This window comes from Eurosta solidaginis, chromosome 2 (assembly GCF_040869045.1).
Source record: "Eurosta solidaginis isolate ZX-2024a chromosome 2, ASM4086904v1, whole genome shotgun sequence".
Taxonomy (NCBI): Eukaryota; Metazoa; Arthropoda; class Insecta; order Diptera; family Tephritidae; genus Eurosta; species Eurosta solidaginis.
Window position 1 is genome coordinate 282,688,261 of NC_090320.1, and position 25,830 is coordinate 282,714,090.

General features: G+C 39.0%; 1 protein-coding gene across 1 annotated transcript in view; it reads left to right on the forward strand.

The window, feature by feature from the left end:
- The window catches only part of LOC137241068 (uncharacterized), a 45,093-nt gene that overhangs the window by 9,062 nt on the left and 10,201 nt on the right, over positions 1 to 25,830 (forward strand). The window contains exons 2-5 of the mRNA XM_067768259.1: positions 21,284 to 21,395; positions 21,513 to 21,646; positions 23,729 to 23,808; positions 23,873 to 23,962. Of these exons, the coding sequence (XP_067624360.1) occupies positions 21,284 to 21,395; positions 21,513 to 21,646; positions 23,729 to 23,808; positions 23,873 to 23,962 (416 nt within the window). The remainder of the gene's footprint in view (positions 1 to 21,283; positions 21,396 to 21,512; positions 21,647 to 23,728; positions 23,809 to 23,872; positions 23,963 to 25,830) is intronic.

Below are 25,830 nucleotides of genomic sequence, written 5' to 3' on the forward strand. Positions count from 1 at the left end.
AAATACTCATTAACACCTTTCGTTTGATGCCCATATTGTACAAACAAATTCTGGGGTCACCCCTGGTCCACCTTTATGGCGATATCTCGAAACGGCGTCCACCTATGGAACTAAGGATTACTCCCTTTTAAAATACTCATTAACACCTTTCATTTGATACCCATATCGTACAAACGCATTCTAGAGTCAACCCTGATCCACCTTTATGGCTATATCCCTAAATGGCGTGCACCTATAGAACTATGGCCCACTCCCTCATAAAATACTCTTTAATGCCTTTCATTTGATACGCATGTCATACAAACACATTCCAGGGTTTCCCTCGGTTCATTTTCCTACATGGTTATTTTCCCTTATGTTGTCACCATAGCTCTCAACTAAGTATGTAATGTTCGGTTACACCCAAACTTAACCTTCCTTACTTGTTTGTTTATATTCCTTTTGATCACCATGTAGGCACATACACTTTGTATGTAGTTTATTCCTAATGGTGTGGATATGATTTTTTAGGCGCGCTTTTGAAAGCTTGGCGGCCACCGTGGTGTGATGGTAGCGTGCTCCGCCTATCACACCGTATGCCCTGGGTTCAACTCCCGGGCAAAGCAACATCAAAATTTTATAAAAAAGGGTTTTCAATTAGAAGAAAAATTTGTCTAAGCGGGGTCGCCCCTCGGCAGTGACTGGCAAGCGCTCCGAGTGTATTTCTGCCATGAAAAGCTCTCAGTGAAAACTCATCTGTCTTGCAGATGCCGTTCGGAGTCGGCATAAAACATGTAGGTCCCGTCCGGCCAATTTGTAGGTAAAATCAGGAGGAGCACGACGCAAATTGGAAGAAAAGCTCGGCCTTAGATCTCTTCGGAGGTTATCGCGCCTTACAATTAATTTTTTTTTTTTGAAAGCTAAGTAACATTTGTTCGGATTTTTACAGTATTTGGTTTTAATACTTCCGCTGTTACTATTATATCAATATGATCATATGTATTTAATTAGCGAGCTCTGCTCATATTGCAATATACAATGGTTTTTGTAATTGATATTAGAGAAGAATTGATTCGAGTTCAACGCTCAGCTCCCGAAAAGCTAGCTGATGAAGAAGTGAAATTCAGAAACATGTCGTAGTAACCATCGCCGTTTGTAAACTTACAATTTTTCTCTAATATCAATTACAAAAACCATTGTATATTGCAATATGAGCAGAGCTCGCTAATTAAATACAAAAAAATAACACTATAATAATATTTTTTAATAAGATCGCGGGTTTGAATCGAGCTCAAGGCCTAACAATAATTATTTTATCATTATTATTGTTATGATAAATTTTTTCTTAATTGAAAAAATTATTAGATTAGAATAGAAGAAAAAAAAATTTAGACAACTGCCAAAGCTCGTTGCATAGGTCTATTTCGGGAACTGCTAAATTCCTTCATCGGTAACATTTAGCCGCCGCTGCTATAATCATTCAGCTATGTTTGTCTTCATTATTTCTACTTCTATTCGGTTCTTGCCAATTGATATTCACAGCATTGCGACATCTGTTGCAGAATAGCTATGAAAATTGGACTTGTTTAATGGCAATGATGCCATAGTCTCATGTTTTATTGACACTTTTTCCCCGTGCTCTGGGACGTACTAACAATTTTTTGTTGTTATATCGGCCTACTGATTTGTAACATCTTCTATTCTAATTTGAAATTTTTTCAATTAAGAAAAAATGTATCATAACAATAATAAATATAAAAAAGGACGTGTGGCACTCGGGGACTGCCGCGGTAAAGCTATTTCCATATTATCAACTTATGCAATTATAATATTTATGCAACATTTTGTTTTCTTTGATATTAATTCAAGTTTTGTCTTTGATATTAATTCAAGTTAACCTTTTTAAACGTGGTGACCGATAAGAAAACAAATTTTTTAATTTTATTGAATAAATGAGAAGTTAATATTTAACTTTCACTTTAACTTTAACTTTATTTTTAACCTTTATGCCGATAACTCGAAAAGGCGTCCACCTATAGAAGTAAGGTCCACTCCCTTTTAAAATACTCATTAACATCTTTCATTTGATACCCATATCGTACAAACAAATGCTAGAGTCAGCCCTGGTCCACCTTTATGGCGATATCCCTAAATGGCGTCCACCTATAGACCTATGGCCCACTCCCTCTTAAAATAATCTTTAATACCTTCCATTTGATACGCACGTTATATAAACACATTCCAGGGTTACCCTAGGTTCATTTTCCTACATGGTGATTTTCCCTTTTTTGTCTCCATAGCTCTCAACTGAGTATGTAATGTTCGGTTACACCAGAACTTAGCCTTCCTTACTTGTTTAATATATTTTCGTATATCATTTTTCATTCCTTTCCAATAATATTTTTGTATTATAATGTTTGTCATGCGATTTATTCCTGGGTGCCCACCAAAAACAGGATCGTCATGATATTTATGAAGAATTTCTTGAATTTTTTCGTTATTTGCCATATGCATAACCTCCGGGGTTAATGCTATAATTAAATTTTTGAGAACTTTGGTACCTATTTCTTTAAATGAGTCTACTCGAGTATAATTAAACAATTTGTCTCCTAAGGACAACTGTATTTTTTAATTCCCAAATTGCCGGCTTTCTCCATAAGCCTGGTAAGAATTGGCCTAAGTCAATCTTCGCCTCAACTAGGTTTTTTATATTAATTTCGCTACCAATTTTCCTTCCTTTTTTGAAATATAATTTCGGAGGATCGAAAACGAGCTGGACTAGTCTTTTTACTTCACATTAATTTAGCGCTTCATATATTAGTTACCGATCTAGTCGTAACTTTTAATATTTTGCACGCTTTTTTTTTTTTTTTTTTTTCTCGGGCGTTGTGGCAGCGCACTGCCCTCAAGTGGCCCGATGAAACCAGGCTAATCCTGTTTTGTTTTTTTTTTTTTTTTTTTTAATTCATACATACTTTTTTTTTGTATTTTTTTTTTTTTTTTTTGTATGTTTTTTGTACCCTAATTCTTATTTATGTGTTATTTATAATTTTTTTGTTACCGAGTCTTTGAGAGGCAGTGGCTTCTTAAGCGCCGAGATCTAAAACCGCTCAGCTACAGAGAAACTCATCAGCTGAGAAATATAGATTCACAAAATACAATAGACTAAAAGTATAAATATATTTTTTTAATTATTAAGAGAAAATAGAACCGTCTTTTTTATGGCAAAGAGCGAGTCCGAAACATCAATTATTCTCGTGTGAGAGTTATAATCTTCACACAAACATAGAAAAGGTTCGTGTAGTTGGAAATTGCTTCTGCATTGTTTAAGAATTATAGGTTTATAATGCCTTGAAACTCTGCATGGAACATTCAAGTTTACTTCGTTCAATAGAAATGGGCTTGAAATCGATCCATTTAAAAGTCTAGCCATAAATAGTACACCTAGCATTTCTCTGCGACTTGCAAGGGTAGGAAGATTTATTATTTTTAATCGATTAGTGTAAGGAGGAAGATAATACGGAGAGTCCCAATGAAGATTTCTCAAGGCGAAAAGTAAAAACTGTTTTTGAATTGATTCAGTCTATCCACATGAACTTGATAACGCGGATTCTAAATTATCGATCTATATTCTAATATCAGCCTCGCAAATGATGTAAAAAGGGTTCTTGTAACGTAAGAATCACTAAACTCTTTTGCCCATCTTTTCACAAATGCTAAAACTCCTCTCGCTTTATTGACTGTGGCATTAATATGAGGGTTGAAGCTAAGTTTGCAATTCATTGTAACTCCCAAGTGGACAAAAAACATCAACGCTTTCCAGAGTTTGGCCATTAATTGTGTAGGAAGCTGGCTGTATGTTCCCACGTGAAAAACACACGGATTTATATTTTTCTATGTTGAGAGGCATAAAATTTGCATTACACCAAGTAAATAAACGATTTAAATCCGCCTGGAGTACAGAAAGTTCTTCAACCGACGCGTATGACTTAAAAAGTTTTACGTCGTCGGCATACATTAAAATTTTACAATATTTTATAATTGTGGAAACATCGTTTATAAAGATCAAAAACAGAATAGGACCGAGATGGCTGCCCTGAGGCACACTGGAGGGAACATCGATGACATTCGAACAAATGTTTTTCAAAATTACTCTTTGAGTTCTACCGCAAAGATAGGAGGAGATCCAGCGAGTTAGGCCAGTTTGAAAACCAAGCAATTCGAGTTTATAAACAAGTAATGAGTGGCGTACTTTGACTTTCAGCAAAGCATCAGTGTATATAACGTCGGTATGATGATTGTTTCTAAACCCATTAAAGACGTGAGTTGAGAACTATCTATCAATGTAGAAATCGAAAATGTAAGGTGATTAGTAACGATTACTTCGAAAAGCTTAGGGATAGCGGAGAGCTTTGCTATTCCACGATAGTTTTCAATAGACGACTTGCTTCCTCTTTTATGGAGTGGGATAAGAAAAGATTCCTTCCAAACCGTCGGGAAAATGCCATTTTTTAAAGAGAGGTTAAACAGATCAGTAAGGGACTGGTAAATGTATTCCGCACATTTTTTAAGAAAACATGTTGGGATCAAATCGGGACCATATTTGAAGGATTCTTTTAGGGTCTTTAGATGTAGTAGAACATCTTCAGGCAGCAAATGTGGGGCATATATTGAGTTACTAGAATGGAGCTCATACGGATTATTTGTAGGTGATGAATCAACCACAGCAGAGTAATTAGAGTGAAAGAATTGAGCGAAGAAGTTTGCAATCTCTTGATCGTCGCTGGAAATGCTATTTCTAAATTTCATGGCAGAAGGAAACCCGTTAATTCTGCGTTTAGAATTTACGAAATCATAAAAAGACTTCGGGTGGCAAATAATGTTTCTTTTAATTTTACATATGTAAGCTTTATAACACTTTTTATTAAGTTCAAAATACTTATGACGGAAAATAGCGTAATGTGCATAATAAGAATGTAAACCGGTGCTCTTATATAATTTGAATAAACGTGATTTCTTATTTTTTAAAACTTTTAAATCTTTAGTAAACTAGGCTTGCACTGGTTCAATGTACGAGCGTGTGCGTTTGGGCACATGTTTTTCAAATAAAGTATAAATGGTTTTATTAAAATGTAAAACGTTTTCCTCTACATCCTCTTTATATCGAGGCCACGTTATCTCAGAAAGCTCTTTATTTAAATTGTTGTAATTAGTTTTGGAAAAATCAAAGCATCTGGTAGATACACGTGTTTTGTTAGTGCAGCCGACTTCGTTGCTTATGATTTCGTAAGTTATCTCAAGAGAAGGATGGTAAACGTCTTCTGGCAAAACAAGAGAATCTCTTTTAGGTTTTTGATATCTATGCGTGATAGTGCGTCTGCAACATAATTTTCTTTTCCTGCTATATACTCCACCTCGAAATCATACAATTCCAAATCCAACCTGATTCGAGTTAATTTTGATGAAGGGTTTTTCATCGAAAATAGAAATGATAAGGGTCTATGGGGTGTTTTGGTTAAGAATTTTCTACAATAAACGTATGGTCTAAAATATGTTATAGCCCAATGAATGGCCGCTTCAATCGTTGCTTTATTTATTTCTCCTTTTGTAAATGATCTTGATGCGTAGGGAATTGATAGTTGCCTTCCTTCGTACTCTTGACTCAAAACTACATCACAAGCATAGCCACTAGCATCTGTTGTTATACAAAATTGTTTACTGAAATCTGGATATTGTACAATATTAGGGCTTATTAACACATCTTTCAAATACTCAAAGGATTTTTTACAATCTTCCGTCCGTTCGAAACTACATTTTTCTTGCAAAGTCTTGTTATTATTCTAGAGTATTCTGCAAAATTTGGAATAAATCTTCTGTAATAATTGCAAAATGCAACGAATCTTTTTGCTTTATCCGCATATTTAGGTGTCGGATAGTTTTTAAAAGTTTCAAACTTATTGGGGTCTGGTAAAATTCCATTGCTTGTGCATTTATGACCAAAGTAAGTTACTTCTTGGCTGAAAAATAGGCATTTATCCGGATGTAATTTTAGATTATTGCCCCTATTACCGTTTACAACTCAACTCTGGTTGAGTTGAAATTTCCCAATTTGGTATTACAGATTACAACTCAACCTGTCAAAAAAAAAATGTCGGTTGAGTTGTCTAGTCTAACAACTTTTTGTGGCATTACCGTTTACAACCTTGTGTTGGTGTAGTTGTCAAATACGTCAAAATCTTACAACTGATTATTAGCAGTTGTCTCATACAATTTTGCAGTTGTTTTGAAAAAAGGTAACGTTTTACAAGACCGTTCACCACCTAATTTTTAACAAAAATTTTCAAAGTTGGTATCAAAAGACACCTTTCGACCTCCAATTTTAGAATCCGAAAACAAAAATTTTAAATTTATGCCCCTATTACGGTATACAACTCAACTTAGTTGGGTTGTAATTAAAACAACTCAACCTACAGACAACTCAACTCCTGTTTGGTATTACGAATTACAACTTATTTCAGTTGAACTTGAATTGGTGCTGCCAACCTAAGAAAGTGATGATTTGACAGATAAATGAACAGCTGATCAATTTGTGGCGAAAATTTAAGCATTTGCAAAAGTAATTTTGTTATTACGAGATATTATATGATATGAAAACTATTTTATAATGGCGAAAATGTTGGTGATTAACATGTCGCGAATGCGGAAAACATTCGCGTGATCATTCCAATCCCTTGGAACTACCAGGCACCAAGTAAGAAAATGTTTAAGTGACAAATGATGAGCTTCAAATGAAGTTATTTTGCAGATTTGAAAGGAAGCATTTTACTCATTACTAAACAAAATTAAGGACCAATTCCACAAAGGCTTTCGAGGGAAGGCTGAACCCCTATTTTAAAATTATGCGCCACATTCAGATTCATTGCTGATGGCAGCTATCAAAAATGCTGTGGAAATGATTTTGGTATTGGAATGGTTTTAGATATTATTGAGAAGCATATTTCAGCGAAGTGGACTAAAACAAATTGTATTTTACTCTAAAACAGGATGCCCGGGAGTAGTGATTACTAATTATGGAACTCACGTTCGCATAATTTCACCTATTTTGGCTGCATCCGAACTGCGGCCAGCCTCGCCCAACTTCGGAATATCGCTCCATAAAGTCAAAAAGTTATTCAATGTAATCCTTCGTTTAAACGTTGTTTTTTCTATAAATGTGCACAAAATTGTTGATTATTGTTTGATTAAAAAATGTTTAACTACCGGCTTTAAATTTTTTGTTTTTTTTTTTTTGTAACGTGTTATGAGCCGGTGCACCATCTAACTCTCATCAAAGGTGGATCAAAAGACGCGTTTCGATCTCCGTTTTGGTAAAAGTCTAGTTGAGGGGTTGACTGCTAATACTGCTAATATGTTTCTTTTCCGCCTACGGATTATTCTTCTCGAGGTCAATACGCGTCTTTGGACACCTCTCTCGTAATTTTTGATAGCGTATTAGCAGTCGACCCCTCAACTAGACTTTTACCTCCGGTTTTAGGATTCGAAAGCGGAAATTAAAAATTTTATTTCTGTCGCAAAATATTTACAAAAACCCACAAAATGGCCCGAGAGCGTCCGAAATATGAGGCCAGATCCACGGTTTTTTTGCACAGAAGATCTTCCTGTGCTGACGGCCTTTGGCCGCGATTTGTAAAAATAACCCTGGGTAGGTCCAACGCCTTTCTGCATCAGTGTGTACAAAAAATCTGGCACAATACATCCACATGAAAATTTGAACCGAAATGATATGATAGAAATTAAAATTTTAATTTTTGTTTTCGGAATTTAAATCGGAGGTCGAAACGCGTCTTTTGATACCATCTTTGAAAATTTTTGTTAAAAATTAGGTGGTGAACCGTCTTCTAAAACGTTGCATTTTTTTAAAACAACTGCAAAATTGTGTGAGACAACTGCTAGTAATCAGTTGTAAGATTTTGACGCGTTTGACAACTACACTAACACAACGTTGTAAACGGTAATGCCACAAAAAGTTGTTAGACGAGACAACTCAACTGAAATTTTTTTTGACAGGTTGAGTTGTAATCTGTAATACCAAATTGCGAAATTTCAACCCAACCAGAGTTGAGTTGTAAACGGTAATAGGGGCATTAATTTCTATCATATCATTTCGGTTCAAATTTTCATGTGGTTGTTGTATTTTGCCAGATTTGTTGTACATTGTACATACTAATGCAGAAAGGCGTTGGACCCACCCAGGGTTATTTTTACAATTCGGGACCGAAGGCCGCCAACGCAGAAAAATGTTCTGTGCAAAAAAAACTATGGATCGGGCCTCATATTTTAGGCCCTCTCGGGGCCATTTTGTAGGTTTTTGTGAATATTTTTCGACAGAAATAAAATTTTTAATTTTCGCTTTCTAATCCTAAAAACCGAGATCGAAACGCGTCTTTTGATACCACCTTTGATAAGTGTTAGATGGTGCACGGTCTCATAAAACGTTACCGAAAAAAACAAAAAATTTAAAGCCGGTAGTTGAACCTTTTTTAATCAAACAAAAACCTACAATTTTGTACACATTTATAGAAAAAACAACGTTAAAATGAAGGAATAACTTTTTGACTTTATGGAGCGACATTCCGAAGTTGGACGAGGCTGGCCGCAGTTCGGATTCAACCAAAAAAGGTGAAATTATGCAAACGTGAGTCCCGTTGATACTAATCACTACTCCTGGTAATCCTGTTTTAGAGTAAAATACAATTTTTTCTGTTTGGGTTTTAATCCACTTGACAACTATAGATGTTGTAGGTTGTGCCAGTCCAACACTAAAATCATTTCCACAGCATTTTTGATAGCAGCCGTCAGCAAGGAACCGGAGTGTAGCGCATAATTTTAAAATATGAGGTACAGCCGTCCCTCGAACGCGTTTGCGGAAATGGCCCTTCATTTCGTTTAGTAAGGGCAAAATGCTTCCTTACTTTACCGAAAATAGCTTACAAATCTGCAAAATAACTACATTAGAATCTTATCAATTGTCACTTTTTAAACGTGTTCCTACTTGGTGCTTGGTAATTCCAAGGGATTGGAGTGATCGCGTAAATGTTTTCTTATTCGCAACATTACGCATTTGACGCATTTGTCACTAACATTTTCGTCGTTATAAAAATATCCTATGCTAATATCCATTTTGTTATTAAAAAAGAATCACTTGCAAATGTTTAAATTTTAGCCACAAATTGCTCAGCTGTTCATTTATCTGTCAAATCATCACTTTCTTAGCTTGGCAGAACCAATTGAACTTCAACTGAAATAAGTTGTAATTCGTAATACCAAACAGGAGTTGAGTTGTCTGAAAGTTGAGTTGTTTTAATTACAACCCAACTAAGTTGAGTTGTATACCGTATTAGGGGTATATGTTTCCTACAAGTTGCGAAAACATCCCGTAAATTTTTTAACATATGATTTTCGGAGCATCCTAATACGACTAGATCGTCCATGTGTAAAAATGCTTGTGATGGTTTTAAGCCTGCGAATGCTAATGTCATCATCCTCTGGAATGAGTTTGGAGCTACTTTGAGGCCATAAGGTAGTCTTTTAAAGCGGTATGTACCATCCTCGGCTGTAAATGATGTAATGTCTCTTGACTCTGGGCTGAGTTCTATTTGGTGAAAACCGGACATTAAATCTAAGCATGACAAATATTTAGCTCTTCCTAATTGATATAGTATATCATCAATTCTGCAGTTAGCTTTTTGTTTACTTGTCTGTAATCAACAATCATTCTCCATCTTTTCTTTGTTTATTTGGATGTGATTTTTTGGGTACCAATAGAATTGGAAAATTAAATTCTGAAGTTGAAGGTTTTATTATGTCGTCTTTAATTAATTTTTTTACTTGTTTATTAATTTCAATCTTATGGGCTTCTGGTATTCTATAGTTTTTTACGTAAACTGGGTTATTGTCTTTCATATGAAGTTTTTGTTTGTAAAAATTATTAGTAGTAATTGGTTCTGTTTCTAATGAAAAAATGTCAATGAACTCTGCGCATAATGTGTTAAGTGATTTATTTGCAAAGTGTGGAACGTTTTTATTCAGTCTTTCTAATTTTTCTTTGTTGTTGTTGTTTTCTGTGCGTATATTTAAATCTTGGAGTGTTGTATTTTTATCTGTTGTATTTATAATTCTAACAAATGTTTGGTGTGAATTTGCTAAGGTGTTTGCAATAAAGATTCCTTCAGATAATTCTTGTTGTGGAATTATTAAATCGGAATTATTATTTTTAATGTGAATTTGTCGAACTACCTCTGATCTTGGGGGAACTGAAATGCTATTGGTTGTTGGTTTATTAGTCATCAGAATTATTATGTTTTCTGGGTAATCATATGGTCTTAGTGTTAGGATATCCCCTTCTTTTTGATAATCTAAAATGCAATTATATTTTTTTATGAAATCCAATCCCAATATTCCATCGCATGGGATTGGGAAATTGTCTTCTACTACGTGCAATTTGTGTCTAATTGATAGGTAGTCATCTTTTAAATCTGCTTTAACCGTACCAATAGTGCTTGTTATACCTTGACCAATTCCTCTTAAATCTGTTTTTTGTGAATAATTAATTGTAGTAAAGTCACTATCAAATTGACGCTTTTTATACTCGGCGTGCTTTGCATACAGAGTATATTAACTTTGATTGGATAACGGTTGGTTGTACAGGTATAAAGGAATCGAGATAGACATAGACTTCCATATATCAAAATAATCAGTATCGAAAAAAAATTTGATTTTGCCATGTCCGTCCGTCCGTTCGTCTGCCCGTTAACACGATAACTTGAGTAAATTTTGAGGTATCTTGATGAAATTTGGTACGTAGGCTCCTGGGTATTCATCTCAGATCGCTATTTAAAATGAACCATATCGCTCTATAACCACTCCCACTTTTTCGATATCGAAAATTTCGAAAAACCGAAAAAATGCGATAATTCATTACCAAAGACGGGTAAAGCGATGAAACTTGGCAGATGGGTCCCCTCACTAGGGTAGGCACCTTGTCGTTGGTGTGAGGGCTTAGCCGAACTCCATAGCGCCCGACTATGAGGCGGAGCTGTTTAGGACTGACATCTACGCCGTTTCGCCTCATAGGAGGGCGGCGGGATGTCGGTGACCAAGAACTGCCAACCCCCTAATCCAGGATGTTATGCGGACCGTGCATATTGCACGATTTGCAGCCAGTGGATAAATTCGGCTGTATTCGAACGGAGCCTTCCCGATACCGGGCCATCTCGGGAAGTATTTATGGCCTTACCGCAGTAAGGGGCGCTGCTGTGGCGGACGGTTCTTTCCCCGTATATAATATTGGACCGCTGAGCCCGCCTTGTCGGGCAGGTGGTCGTACGACCAAGATGAACAACTCATTACCTGAATGTAATAAGGAGGATGTAAAGAGGAGGACTGAGTCGCAATCCAAGGACGACAAATACGAATTAAGCGATGCGTCGGACTCGGGGAGCGAGAGTAGTGCTGATTCAATGAACTCCGTGTTGGAGAAGCACACAAATGAAAACGGAGTAGAAGAGTGGAGAAGGGTACGGAGCAGAGGAAGTAAAAGAGCTCTCTCGCAGTACCGTGCAGCACTAAGAATTGTACAACGCTTGGGAGCAGTGGTCGACCCAACAGAAGTGGAGATCGAGCGCTTGGAATGGGTCCATGAAGCGGTAGAAGTAGGTCGAAGGCAGTTCAAAAGGTTTGCTGCGAGAAACCCTCGGTTCTGTAACCGGTACGAGGAGGAAGAAGCGTCGAATGGCAGAATGAAGAGGCAACGTTCGGCAGAAGGCGACAAGCTGTAAGACAGATGGGTTCCAATAGCGAGGTAGCAACTACCTCGAAAGCTGCCAGTCAGAGGGAAGTTCCAACTACGGAAGTAGGAGATAAGCCAAAGGGAGATAACGCTAAGACTCCGGCTTTCTCGGAGGCGCTAAAGGGTGTTAACGCGAAGACTCCGGTGTTCTCGGAGGTTCCAAAGGGAGATAACACTAAGACTCCTGCTTTTCCCGAGAAGATGAGTGATGTGGCAAAGCAGTCACTGACTGTGGCGCTGGTTGATCGTAGCAGTCCGTTCGGACAAATGACTACTGAAAGGTGGAGATCTGTGGAAAGGGAGCTTCTTAGCTTAATGCTTAAGATGATGCGGGAACAACCAAGTAAGCCCCTTCCAACCATTGATTCGGGGGGATGGTATAATGGTGTGAAGATGATAGCGTGCGACAACATCGCGAGCTTGCGGTGGCTGGAGGAAGTCGTTCGAAACCTCCAAAGGCAAGGCACGAACGCGCGGTTTGAGGTGGTGGATAAAGCGCAAATCCCCACGGTACCAAAAGTTAAGGTATGGATACCATGCGTGATGAAGTCGGAGGATACACTGCGACTTCTGCAGAATCAGAATCCGAACATACCGACACAGGATTGGAAGGTACTTACTGTATCTCGGCCTACCGAGGATGGTCAGTTCTACATCTTCCAAATAAACAAGCAGTTGGAGGATATTTTGTACACGCAGCTTGGCAAAATGTCCTTTGGCACTGGCAAAATTTACATGCGACTCAGGAAAAGAAGTCCCGAGGATAAAAATCCTAACACGCTGGAAATGGGCGAAGTCGAAAAGGACCTCAGAAGCCTAAGGGAAAAAAGACAGGTGGAGGTCCCCGACGTCACCACGAACGTGCTAGAAGAGGACCAACCGCTAAATGGTGCTGTGACTCGAACAGAGGAACACACGGCACAACATTCACGAGGGGCTGAAGGGGGCCTCGAATACTCTAAACCAAAAGGGCAAGAGGAGGACGACGACGTCAAGACGAAGGTGCTGGAGGGGGACAAACAGCCCAATGGTGCTGCGAGTCCTACAGATAAACCTCCAACACAGTAAAGTGGCGTCGAGCGAACTCCTCCTAACCCTTGAGGAGGGTTCGTTTGACGTGGCGCTGACCCAGGAGCCGTGGCTCTCATCGGGAGGAAAGGTTTCTGGACTTAGCACGCGCGGGTTTGGCGTTTACTACGCACAAACGGAAGGACGGGTGCGAGCTGTAGTAATGGTAAGGAAACAGCTGCATTCATATATGCTGCCTAATTACACCATCGAGGATCTCGTAGCGGTGGCCGTTGAGCAAAAGAATAAGCAGGCATTTATCCTGGCGTCCTGCTAAATGGCCCATGCTGCGGAGGTTCCACCGATGGAGTGCAAAAGGCTAGTACAGGAGGAAGGGCGCAAAGGGCGGTTGGTCATAGGCGCAGATGCAAATGCGCACCACAATGCGTGGGGAGGAGCAGATACGAACGAGAGAGGCGAATCTCTATTTTGTTACATCCTGCAAACCAATTTGCAGATAGCCAACAGGGGAAATGTTCCTACATACATTGGTCCAACATCCAGCAATGTTCTGGATATTACATTGAGCTCCGAGCGTGATATATCAAGGTATGATTGGATGGTTCTCGATAGACCATCCTTCTCCGACCATGCGTATATAAGCTTCAGCATACCACTAAAGAGGGTAGAGAAGGGAGGAACCTTTAGAAACCCTAGGGCAACGAATTGGACTAAATTCCAGAAACATGTAGAAACGAAACTGGGACAACCCAAAGAGGTTGCTAATGTAGAGGAACTGGAGGAGTCGAATGAATTCCTAACAAGGACGCTTATAACTGCGTATAACAAAGCTTGCCCTCTAAGAAGATTCAGAGGAAAAGCAAAGCCGCCATGGTGGAGCAATGAGCTGAGTCTTCTAAGAAGACAGGTAAAAGAAATGTTTAAACTCGCAAAGACCGCGGAAAGCGAAGCGTGTCGGGACGAGTACAGGGATCTACTGAGGATCTACAAGCGTGAAATTACCAGGGCGAAGAGAAACTCATGGAAAAGTTTCTGTACGGACATAGAGTGCTCCAGTGAAACAGCACGGTTGAAAAAAGTCCTAGCAAAGGGAAACATAGTCCAGGGACTAATAAAGAAAGAGAACGGGGAATGGTCACGTGATAGTGAGGAATCCCTTGAGGTGCTTCTAGATACACATTTCCCATCGGGAGACGGTTTAGAAGAACCAGCAGACATCACTCACACTTCGATCACGGAGCTAGTGGTGCCGGGCTTGGTGACCGATACCAAGATCGAGTGGGCAGTGAAGACGTTTTCTAAGTTTAAATCGCCGGGCCCAGATGGTATATCCCCGGCCATGCTACAAGTCTCAAGTAGGGCGGTCGTGGAATAGCTTAAAATAATTTTCGATGGGTGCATAAGACTGAATCATGTACCGCACTCTTGGAGAACTGCTCGTGTAGCTTTTCTAACAAAGGCGTGGAAGATCGGTCACGTGTATCCCAAAGACTATAGACCCATTAGCTTAACATCATTTCTGCTCAAAACCTTTGAGAGGCTGATAGATGTGCACATAAAGTCCAACGTGGATGAAAAGCTGCTCTCCACAACACAGCATGCGTACACCAAAGGCAAGTCGGTAGACACCGCATTGCATAGGGTGGTAATAAGCATAGAGAAATCTCTGGAATATAAGGGGTATGCTCTAGGAGTCTTCTTGGACATTGCCGGGGCTTTCAATAATGTTGAAAAATGGGCGATTATGGATGGTCTTAATTACATTAAAGTACATCCTGCCTTAATCAGATGGATCGGCTGCATGTTAAATTGCAGAAAGATTACATCACAATGGGGATTGTACGAGGCCACGAAATCAGTGGACAGGGGCACGCCGCAGGGAGGGGTGCTATCACCTCTGCTGTGGACACTGGTCATCAACCAACTGCTCAGGCAATTCGATGAGGGACCCGTAAAACTTACGGCTTACGCAGATGACGTTGCAATTGTCATACGTGGAAAATGCCTTCCAACGATTAGTTCTTTGATGGATCGGGCGCTTCGGGATATTCATACCTGGGCATCTAATGTCGGGCTGAAAGTCAATGCGGAGAAGACGGATATGGTCTTGTTTACAAAGAGGTACAAGGTCCCAAATTGGACCAGGCCTAAGTTAGGAGCGGTGACCTTACAGGAGAAACCTTGCACAAAATATCTAGGAATCATCCTAGACAGTAAGCTGTCATGGAAGCTCAACGTGGAGGAGAGGGTCAAGAAGGCCTCAACGGCACTCTATGCATGTAAAAGAATGCTGGGGTGTACGTGGGGCCTATCGCCCTCTCTTTCTCATTGGGTTTTTACAGCGATTGTAAGCCCTATTCTATACTATGGAGTTCTTGTTTGGTGGAAAGCCACACAAAAAACAACATACCTCAAAAAATTAGAGGGGGTATGCAGACTATCGATGCTTTGCATTACGGGAGCCCTGAAAACAACCCCGACGGCTGCACTGTATGCCATTCTGCACATTCCACCTGTAGACCTGGTAGCAAAGAACAAAGCGTTAACGACCGCAACCAGGCTCGATGCTTCGGGGCAGCTTGAGCGCCGACCATATGGCCATAGTAGTATAGCGTCCTCAGTCACAAGACGAACAGACTACATGATTCCCTACCTGCACTTTGAGGGAGATCTTAAGGCCACAATAGAGGTGGACGGTTGGCGCAAGGGTGCGCAAATGGCGGACGAGGCGATACATGTGTACACCGATGGTTCCAAAATAGTGGAAGGAGTAGGGTCTGCGTATACTGCGCTGATCCGGAATTAAGCAGATCCTACAGGCTGCCGGATTACTGTAGCGTTTTCCAAGCGGAAATATTAGCCGTAACCAAAGCAGTAGAAACCCTGGAAGAGAATAGCTTAAGCTGCAACCGTGTTAACTTTTATATTGACAGTCAAGCAGCAATTAAGGCAATAATCTCGTATAGCACAGCATCTAAATGCGTGTTAGAGTGTAAGCAGTCTCTGGAGAGAATCGGGACAGGGAGAAGCATACATCTATATTGGGTCCCAGGGCATATGGGAATAGATGGGAATGAAAAGCGGACGAATTAGCTAAAAAGGGCGCATCCCTTGAAGCTTGCTCCGTAGACGTCCCAATTAGATTGGGCGAGATTAAGCGAAGGCGAGAGGTGCACATGATCGACCAAGCAGAAAAGGCGTGGGTTCAAGCGCGGGGCTGTAAAGTGTCGAAGATTATGTGTAGGTCTTACAGCCTTAGACTAACACAGTTGCTTCTATCATTAAAAAGAGAGGACTGTAGACTCATGACGGGTATTCTGACTGGACACTGCCTTCTGGCGTCACATGCCTTTAAATTAGGCTTGGTCAGTGATAGCAGGTGTAGGAAGTGCGGGTTGGAGGAGGAAACGATCGAGCACGTTCTGTGCTCGTGCCCTGCACTTGCCAGGCTAAGACTCCAGCTATTAGGAGTGATACAGCTGTCAGATCTAGAAGCAGCAAGTGGCTTAAGTCCTAGGAAGCTTCTAGTATTTGCCAAGAGGACGGAGTTATTTTATAACATAGGTCCTGGTTTTTGATAGGGTTTTTCAGTTTGGTCGTTAAAACAAACTTCTGGTAACACTACGGACTCAATCAGTATATGTGAGGTCCTCATGGACCGGCCAGTTCAACCTACCTACCTGGCAGATGGGTTGACCTTATGACGCAGAATAGAAAATTAGTAAAATTTTTTACAACGGGCGTGGCACCGTCCACTTTTAAAAGAAGGTAATTTAAAAGTTTTGCAAGCTGTAATTTGGCAGTCGTTGAAGATATCATGATGAAATTTGGCAGGAACGTTACTACTATTACTGTATATATACTAAATAATTAATTAGCAAAATCGGATGAAGAACACGCCCACTTTTAAAAAGCATTTTTTTAAAGTCAAATATAATACTTTTAATACCATAGGCCGAACAAAAATTTACCAATGAAATTTGGTAGGGGCATAGATTCTATGATGGTAATTGTTTTCTGTGAAAATGGGCGAAATCGGTTGTAACCACGCCCAGTTTTTATACACAGTCGGCCGTCTGTCCTGCCGCTCGGCCATTGAGACGATAACTTGAGCAAAAATCGATATATCTTTACTAAACTTAGTCCACGTACTTTTCTGAACTCACTTCATCTTGGTATAAAAATCGGAATCCGACTATAACCACGCCCACTTTCTCGATATCGAAAATTACAAAAAATGCCATAACTCTATACCAAATACGAAAAAAGGGATGAAACATGGAAATTTGATTGGTTTATTGACGTTAAATATAACTTTAGAAAACACTTTGTAAAATGGATGTGACACCTACCATATTAAGTAGAAGAAAATAAAAAAGTTCTGCAGGGCGAAATCAAAAGCACTTGAAATCTTGGCAGGAATACTGTTCGTGGTATTACATATATAAATAAATTAGCGGTACCCGACAGATGATGTTCTGGGTCACCCTGGTCCACATTTTGGTTGATATCTCGAAAACGGGATCACATATACAACTACGGGCCACTTCTTTTTAAAACCCTCATTAGTTCCTTTAGTTTAATACCCATATCGTACGAACACATTCTATAGTCACCCCTGGTCCACCTTTATGGCGATATCTCGAAAAGGCGTCCACCTATAGAACTAAGGGCCACGACCTTTTAAAATACTCATTAACACCTTTCATTTGATTCCCATATCGTACGAACACATTCTAGAGTCACCCCTGGCCCACCTTTACACCCGAACTTAGCCTTCCTTAGTTGTTATAATTGAAATATCCGCCCCTGTATCGATCAGAAGGGCTGAAATAGAATTATTCAGAGTTGTTCTGGAAGATATGTAGCTATTGAGGTGTAAATTGAAAATATATAGATTTTTATTTATTGAGGTGGAGTTTGCTGATTTTCCTGTTGAGTGACATTTCTGACACCTCTTGTATTATTACGCTTAGATCCTCGCGATCCGAAATTTCGACCAGATCTTTGTTTATTTGCTCTGTGATTATTATTATAGTTGTTGTTATAATTGTTGAATGTGCGCCTCTGATTGTTTCTATAGTAATTATTTTGGTAACCCCTACGGAAGTTCCCTCGGAATTGATTTTGGTGGCGAATATGCAAAAGCGTACTTGGATTTCCAGCTATTTCTGTGCAACTGTTGGTAAATTTTGATATAGCTTCGTTCATTGAAGTGAACGTTCCAGCTTTCATAATAGTTTTCACATTGTCATTGCAGCAGTTTTTACACATAGCGTTTACAGCCGATTGTGTAGATTACTTGGTTGCTAACCCTGGTGTTAATCCGTCTGATATGTATGCTCCTTCCAACGATTTCGTGTGTTTTTCAATTTCGGCAGTGTACTGATTTGCAGTTTTACTGCGTTGTTGGATTTTCAGGAGATTTGCTGTCAAAACTTCGACTGATTCACCTTGAATTTCTATTTTCAGTTTTTGTTTTATCGCTTCGATTGAGCTTTCTGTTCCTAACAGGTTTCTAACTGTTCCTTTCAGCTTTGTTTTTATCATCGTAACCGCTATTGCCTCATGGGTACCCTTATTATCTTAGGATATCCAGTGCATCCAAGAAGTTTTGTAAGTTTTCTGCCTTACCGTCAAATTCTGGCAGAACTAGTAAATTCTACAGTGGTGTGTGCAGTTTGGTGTCTGAATTAAAATTTCTTTTTGTTCCTCTTTTTGGTCTTCTATTTGCTCCTCTTTTTGTTCTTCTATTTGCTTCTCTTTTTGTTCTTCTTTTCGTTCTTCTTCTGGTTCCTCCTCTAAATCGGGAGGCTGTTTCCTGCAGGAATGTGCTAAAGTCTATTTCTGTATCTTTTTCAAATCTCGTTGGTATTATGAATTCTATATCATATCTTGCCAGTGAGGACCCGAATTTGTCTCTAACGCTAGTAAAAATTTGATATGCTTGGGCTTTGCGATTGCCGTCTAGTTTACCATTTAACTGTTATATCGTTTTTCCTATTTTATTAAATGCTTCAACTATTATTTTGAGATGCTTTACTACCGTTTCTGCCTTTACTTTTGTATTTTTATTAATACATTTGTAAGATTTCTCTCCTATCGTTTTTTCTTCTATGAATAGTTTAACGATATCTCCCCATTTGCCCATTGGGGCGCGACTGGCATATCGCTTTTTTAGGAATTTTTATGGGTTCAATAGAGCTTCCGAAACAATTTAATGCAACTAACTACACAGATTATTAGAAGCATGACCTTAATGGTATCCAGTGCCTCAGTATGGTCTACTACTTGGACTGAGTTTACAACGTTAACTATTGATCTTTCTAAAAAAAAATTTTTTTCTTATTGACACCCTAATGCTTATATTTTTTATTATTTTTATTTCTTAATTCCTTAATTTCTCGTTTTAGTTTAATTTTTTCTTCCTTTTTTGTACTTAAATTTATTCTTTCCAAGCTTAGCTATGGATTTCCTTACGTTAAATTGTTTTCCTCCTCTGTTCCTTTTTAACTTTATTGGCTTTGGAATTTTTGGTTCTTCTATTATTTGGACCCTATTTCTTTTTTATATTCTTCGATTGTCAGCGGCTTAGGCCCTTGACTGATCTCATCGGCTACTTTATTTTTCTTTGTCAATTCCAAAGTCAATGCAGTTAAACTATCAAACATTTGGTCAAATTGGTCTTGGTATTTTATATCCTCATCTGGGAACATAATTTAGAGGGAAAAAATATATGTATTTTACAGCAAAAAAAGGCTATCCAAAACCCCTATAAACTTATTGCAGAGTGCTTCTTGTACGCGCTGTTGATTTGCAGTTGCATGGGATGTGGTTCGTTGGCGATGATTTGTCGATCCGGGAAAATCCTTTTTTTTTTGCTATTTCAGATTATTCCACTTCTTATGCGCGCTGTTGATTTGCAATTATATGTGAGGTGGTTCTTTGGCGATGATTTGTCGATTCGGGAATATCCTTTTTTTTGCTATTTTATTTTATAGTGATGTTTCCCTATAGGGCTTAGGCTGAATAATCAGCCATCCTTGTCAGTAATAAACTTATACTGAATAATCAGCCAGCAGAATCATAGGCAGGATCACCTTATAAAAGGGTTGTAAATAACTTAAACCAGTGTTTGAAGTTTATACTAAATTGTTCTAAACATATTCTTACATATATATTTACTTTAAACTTTACATACCTACATATCTACATACAAATTGACACAAATATGTACCTTCATATTTGTGTTGATTTGTGACGTCTGTGGGAAATGCAGTATCAGCAAATTTGCTTAAATGCAAGTTTGGATTAGTCGCACGGGACACACACACCAGCAACAATTAAAAAATGAGCTGCTTTGTGTTGACTAAAGTTTAGACGCATTTTGTCACAGGGTGGCACATTAAGTGGTTTACACATTTTGGCATTGCAATTGTTGGCTGTTTACACTACAAACGTCTTAATTTGCTTTCGCTATTTTCTTCGAATATGTCAAGCTGTCGAGTCTTCAAAGCCTGGAATTTACTATCAGCTGGTGGATCTTTAATAATGTCGGCCACAAATGGTGGGGGAGGATTGTCCAAGTACACCAAAACATACCGGCACTGTGATATGTCGCTGCTAATTTGTGCAATTTCGAGTGCCGCCTCGACTTGTATATAAACCATATTGCACAATTGTCTTTCCAGAATGGGGGTAATTTATCTGCACAAGTGGATGAGATAATAGCACCGGGGCTTTCGCTGAATGCTGAACCAAATTCTGAAAGACTTTATGATGTGGTTCCCGTGTTTTCTGTGCTCGAGTTTTGTGTTTGCGTGCTCATTTTGAGTTTGGGGTCACCAATTTAGTGTACTTGATTGTATTGATACTGCTGTAGTTACGTTAGATTATACGTTTATTGATCCAACGTAAGTTTATTACATAAATAATACTCTTACAACTAATAAATGAAATATTAATAAATAAAAAATTTAGATATTTTTGCTGAAACGTGTTGCGCGTCGTTCATTCAAGAATCTGTCATTAGCCCAAAACGGGTTGCCGTCATGCAGAAAAGTGAGCATGTTGCCACATATCAATTGGCAAGAACCGAATAGAAGTAGAAATAATGAAGACAAACAAACAACCGCTGTATAGCTGAATGGTTATAGCAGCGGCGCCTAAACGTTGCCGATGAAGGAATTTAGCAGCTCCCGAAATGGATCTATACAACGAGCTTTGGCAGTTGTCTAAATTTTTTCTTTCTTCTATTCTAATTTAAAATTTTTTCAATTAAGAAAAAATTTATCATAACAATAATAATGATGAAATAATTATTGTTAGGCCTTGAGCTCGATTCAAACCCGCGATCTTACAAATCAGTAGGCCGATATAAAAACAAAATATTGTTAATATTTTTTAATTAATTTCACTTTTTTTCAGTGCCCCTCTGTCAATTTTAATTTTTTTTACATCATCATGTTTGGTGACCGGAGAAGTTTTAAGAGATGGTTCGTGTCCAGATATACAATATTTGTCAAGCGAGGGCTTAACAGTTAAGTTTTATATAGTTAATTTATTTAAGTGTCAGCTCTATAAAGCTAGGCAATTTTATAGTACTATGCATAGACTTTAACGCCATTTTAAAAGCTTATGTTTTAATTATTTTCAGTTCAAAGGTAAATGGTACATGCATAGTAGATATCCCTTCAAAAGAGATGGGGATTATCGCTGCTATAAATCTGAATACACTCGTAAATCTAAAACGGTTCATAAAGTAAAAAACTTCAAAATAAGTAATACAGAGTAAGTATTTTTAATTGCAGGCAAAGTTTTTGGTTTTAGGTAAAACTTATGTTGTTTTTTGTGTTGTTGATTTTTCGACAGGGTGTGCAAGGGAAGGCTTTTGTGTCAAAGAAACTTTTTTCAAATTCCAAGTGCGTAGGTAAAATATTTGTTTCCCTTTTCGTTCTCAAAAAATAACACTGAAGATGGCACAGCACAGAACCCGGTTCGTATTCAAATCAAATTTGATAAGGAATGATGGACATTTTTTCCAATATACATCAATTACTTGAATTGGGACCATTTTCCGCCATTTCTTGTAAAGTTTGGTTTAAAGACAAACCGGTTTTGGCCTTGTGCCTTCTATAGTGCAATTCATGGGGAACGAAACAAGAAAAACAAGTTAACTATAAAATTTGGTTTTGAAAAAAATTTCTTTCAACCCAAATGACTACACTTTTCTTTATATATATATGGCCCGAATTCGAACCTATAATTTTCAATGCAAGTGAATTGTCGCAGCGGAGAGTGGTGAGAGCAGAATCACGCCAAAGCAGTGTACAGAATGCTCTACACAGGGACCTCGAAAACAATTGCTGCCAAGTGTTTGCCTGCATAGATAACCTAGATATGCTGGTTAGGGGTAAATTTCTTGTAAAGTTAAAAATTAAGCCACAAATCAGCCAATTAAACACTGCACTGGAGAGCTGGTCTGCCGAAATGATTGATCTCAAAAACGCTCATGCAGCCCTGGTGATTAGGGTTCCGAAAATATTTGTTAGGGATCTAACGAATACTCAAAACCTCTTCGTGTTGAAGCTGCATTAAGGACGATAAAACTAAATCATGTTGTCCCTACATGCTTTAAGGGTTAACAACTTTTTTCGGCGCTAGATTGTAGTTTTGACTCAGTTTAGTCACATCTCCGGAGGATATACATATCCATGGACTAATTTAGTGGTATTTGAAAACACGTTGTCGCTACAAATGAAATCTACAAGTTGAATTCACTAACTCGAGGTTTTACTAACTTAATTCGTGCTTAACCGATTTAACGGCTTTGGCTGTCCAAAAAGTTACTCCAGTCGATTCCTTATTTGACTGACGTGTGCAAATTTTAACACCAAAAGAAATTTAACCCGTTTTCCATCTGATCCTTCCATCGGAGAGAGCCGCGCTGTCTGAAATTTTGTTTAGTTTTGAGCCGCTGTCCTTCCGGATTCTAGCTAAGCTGAATGTGTTGCTCAACATCATTTTGCACAGCCATATAAATTTTGCGGGGAAACCAAATACAGAAATGACGTATATGGGCTGCTCGTTTTCAAGCTGCCGAAGGCGGTTTTAAAATTGACGAAGAGGTAATGTGTGTCAATGCTTTTTTCGCGACTTTTTCCAAGATTTGGCATATAGTCAAAATCTGGTCGATTGGGGATTCACCAGGTGTGAAGCAGAAGTTTGCAATATCCCACTTTGTGTAGACTGGGCAAAGAACACTTGGATTCCAAGAGTCAGGCATGCACTCGTCCGATCATATTTCGCATATTCGATCATATTTTGCACAAAGGCTGATACATGCGGCTTTGATCAACTCCTCGGCGCGGAATTTTAAAAGCTCTGCAGGAAAACCATCAGCGGCCGTGGTTTTGTTGTTTTTAGTCTGGTTGTTGATATTCTGATTTCGTCATAGTCGGGTGGAGGAACCATAAATTCATCGATTGCGGGCTCAAAGTCATCATCTTCCTTGGGCGATAGGTACATCGCTGTCTCCATTTGGAAGGTCAGAGAAGTGTTCCGTACATAATCTAAGTACACTCTGAACATCGATTAAAAGGTCACCGTCTTTATTCTGACAATATTTCACCCCGGACTAAGAACATTTCGTCTATCGTCGAATTTTTTTGCTAAAATTTGCAGGCGTCATTCCTGGTGACTAACAACTCATGCTCCTCGTACTCATGCCTTTCTGTCTATGCTATTTTCCTCCTGCAAAGGCGTCTCGCTTCCTCTCTCAACTCACAGTAGCGTTCACATACTCTTCTTGTTGTTTACTTTGAAAATATATACATATAGCAGTTTAACACATTTTTTTTTCACATTTATTAGCGATTGCGTAAAGATTCAGACCGCAACATTTACATCCCTTCCGGATGGACAATTTCAAGTTCAAGGAGATGCACCAGGTGGTAAGTTATTATAATCATATCTTTCTAAGAAATTTAAACTATAACTTTTATTTATATTTTGCAGCTCCTTTTGTATACCACAAAATTCTAACGTATTGCAAAGACTATTTTATCACCTATTCCTGCAATAATTTACCATCGAAACAACACGTCGGTGAGTAATTTTTATTTTGAGTAAGCATTTCGATTTGTGTCTGTGTCCGAACGCCGCCAGACCAGGTCCCTATTATGCATGTTTGTCACCGAAAGCGAATGGTCTGCAAAATCATTTTAGCGATATAAGTATAAAGAGAGGCGGTTTTTTTATTTGAGGAAAATCAGTACCAGTGAAAACCTTTTCGAATCCTAAGTTTTTTGACAATGTAAAGGCAGCAAAAAAGATATAGGAGCACTCGCTAACACAACTCTCTCACATACAGGACACGTATTTTAAAATGTGTCGCAATTTATAGTTGACCTGCCCGGTCCGTGAGGGCGTCAAATAGGATGAATGAGTCCATAGCGCCGTGCAATGTATGGAGTAAAAAATCTTTTTTTACCAATTTTTGTTTTAATTTTATTTAAGAAACATTTTCATAATTTTTTTATTATTAATTTTGCAAAGTTTTTTCACTGACTTCTTTTACTAATTAAAATCAAGTTTTCTATTTTCTTACGTAAAATTTTGTTTGTCCTTGTTACTTATCACCCTCTCTTTCTCATTGGGTTTTTACAGCGATTGTAAGCCCTATCCTATACTATAGAGTTCTTGTTTGGTGGAAAGCCACATAAAAAGCAACCTACCTCAAAAAATTAGAGGGGGTATGCCGACTATCAATGCTTAGCATTACGGGAGCCCTGAAAGCAACCCCGACAGCTGCACTGTATGCAATTCTGCACATTCCACCTGTAGACCTGGTAGCAAAGAACATAACGGTAACAACTGCAACCAGGCTCTGTGCCTCGGGGCAGCTTGAGCGCCGACCATACGGCCATAGTAGTATAGCGTCATCCATAACAAGACGAGCAGACTACCTGATTTCCTATTTGCGCTTCAAGGGCGATCTTAAGGCCACAATAGAGGTGGACGGTTGGCGCAAGGGTGCTCAAATGGCGGACGAGGCGATTCATGTGTACACAGGTGGTTCCAAAGTAGTGGAAGGAGTAGGGTCTGCGGTATACTGTGCCGATCCGGAAATAAACAGATCCTACAAGCTGCCAGATTACTGTAGCGTTTTCCAAGCGGAAATAGTAGCCGTAACCAAAGCAATAGAAAACCTGGAAGAAAATAGCTCAAGCTGCAATCGTGTTAACTTTTATATTGACAGTCAAGCAGCAATTAATGCAATAAGTTCGCATACCACATCATCTAAATGCATGTTAGGGTATAAGCAGTCCCTGGAGAGAATCGGGACAGGGAAAAGCATACATCTATATTGGGTCCCAGGGCATATGGGAATAGATGGGAATGAAAAAGCGGATGAATTAGCTAAAAAGGGCGCATCTCTTGAAGCTTGCTCCGTAGACGTCCAAATTAAACTGGGCAAAATTAAGTGAAGGCGAGAGGTGCACATGATCGACCAAGCAGGAAAGGCGTGGGTTCAAGCGCGGGGCTGTAAAGTGTCCAAGATTATGTGCAGGTCTTACATCCTTAGACTAACAAAGTAGCTTCTATAATTAAAAAGGGGGGACTGTAGACTCATGACGGGTATTCCGGCTGGACACTGCTTTCTGGCGTCACATGCCTTTAAATTAGGCTTGGTCAGTGATAGCAGATGTTTGAAGTGCGGGCTGGAGGAGGAAACGATCGAGCACGTTCTGTGCTCGTGCCCTGCGCTTGCCAGGCTAAGAATCCAGCTATTAGGAGTGATACAGCTGTCAGATCTAGAAGCAGCAAGTGGCTCAAATCCTAGGAAGCTTCTAGTATTTGCCAAGAGGACGAAGTTATTTTATAACATAGGTCCTGACTTTTGATAGGGTTTTTCAGTTTGGTAAACTACGGACTTATTCAGTCTATGTGAGGTCCTGGAGGTCATGGACCGG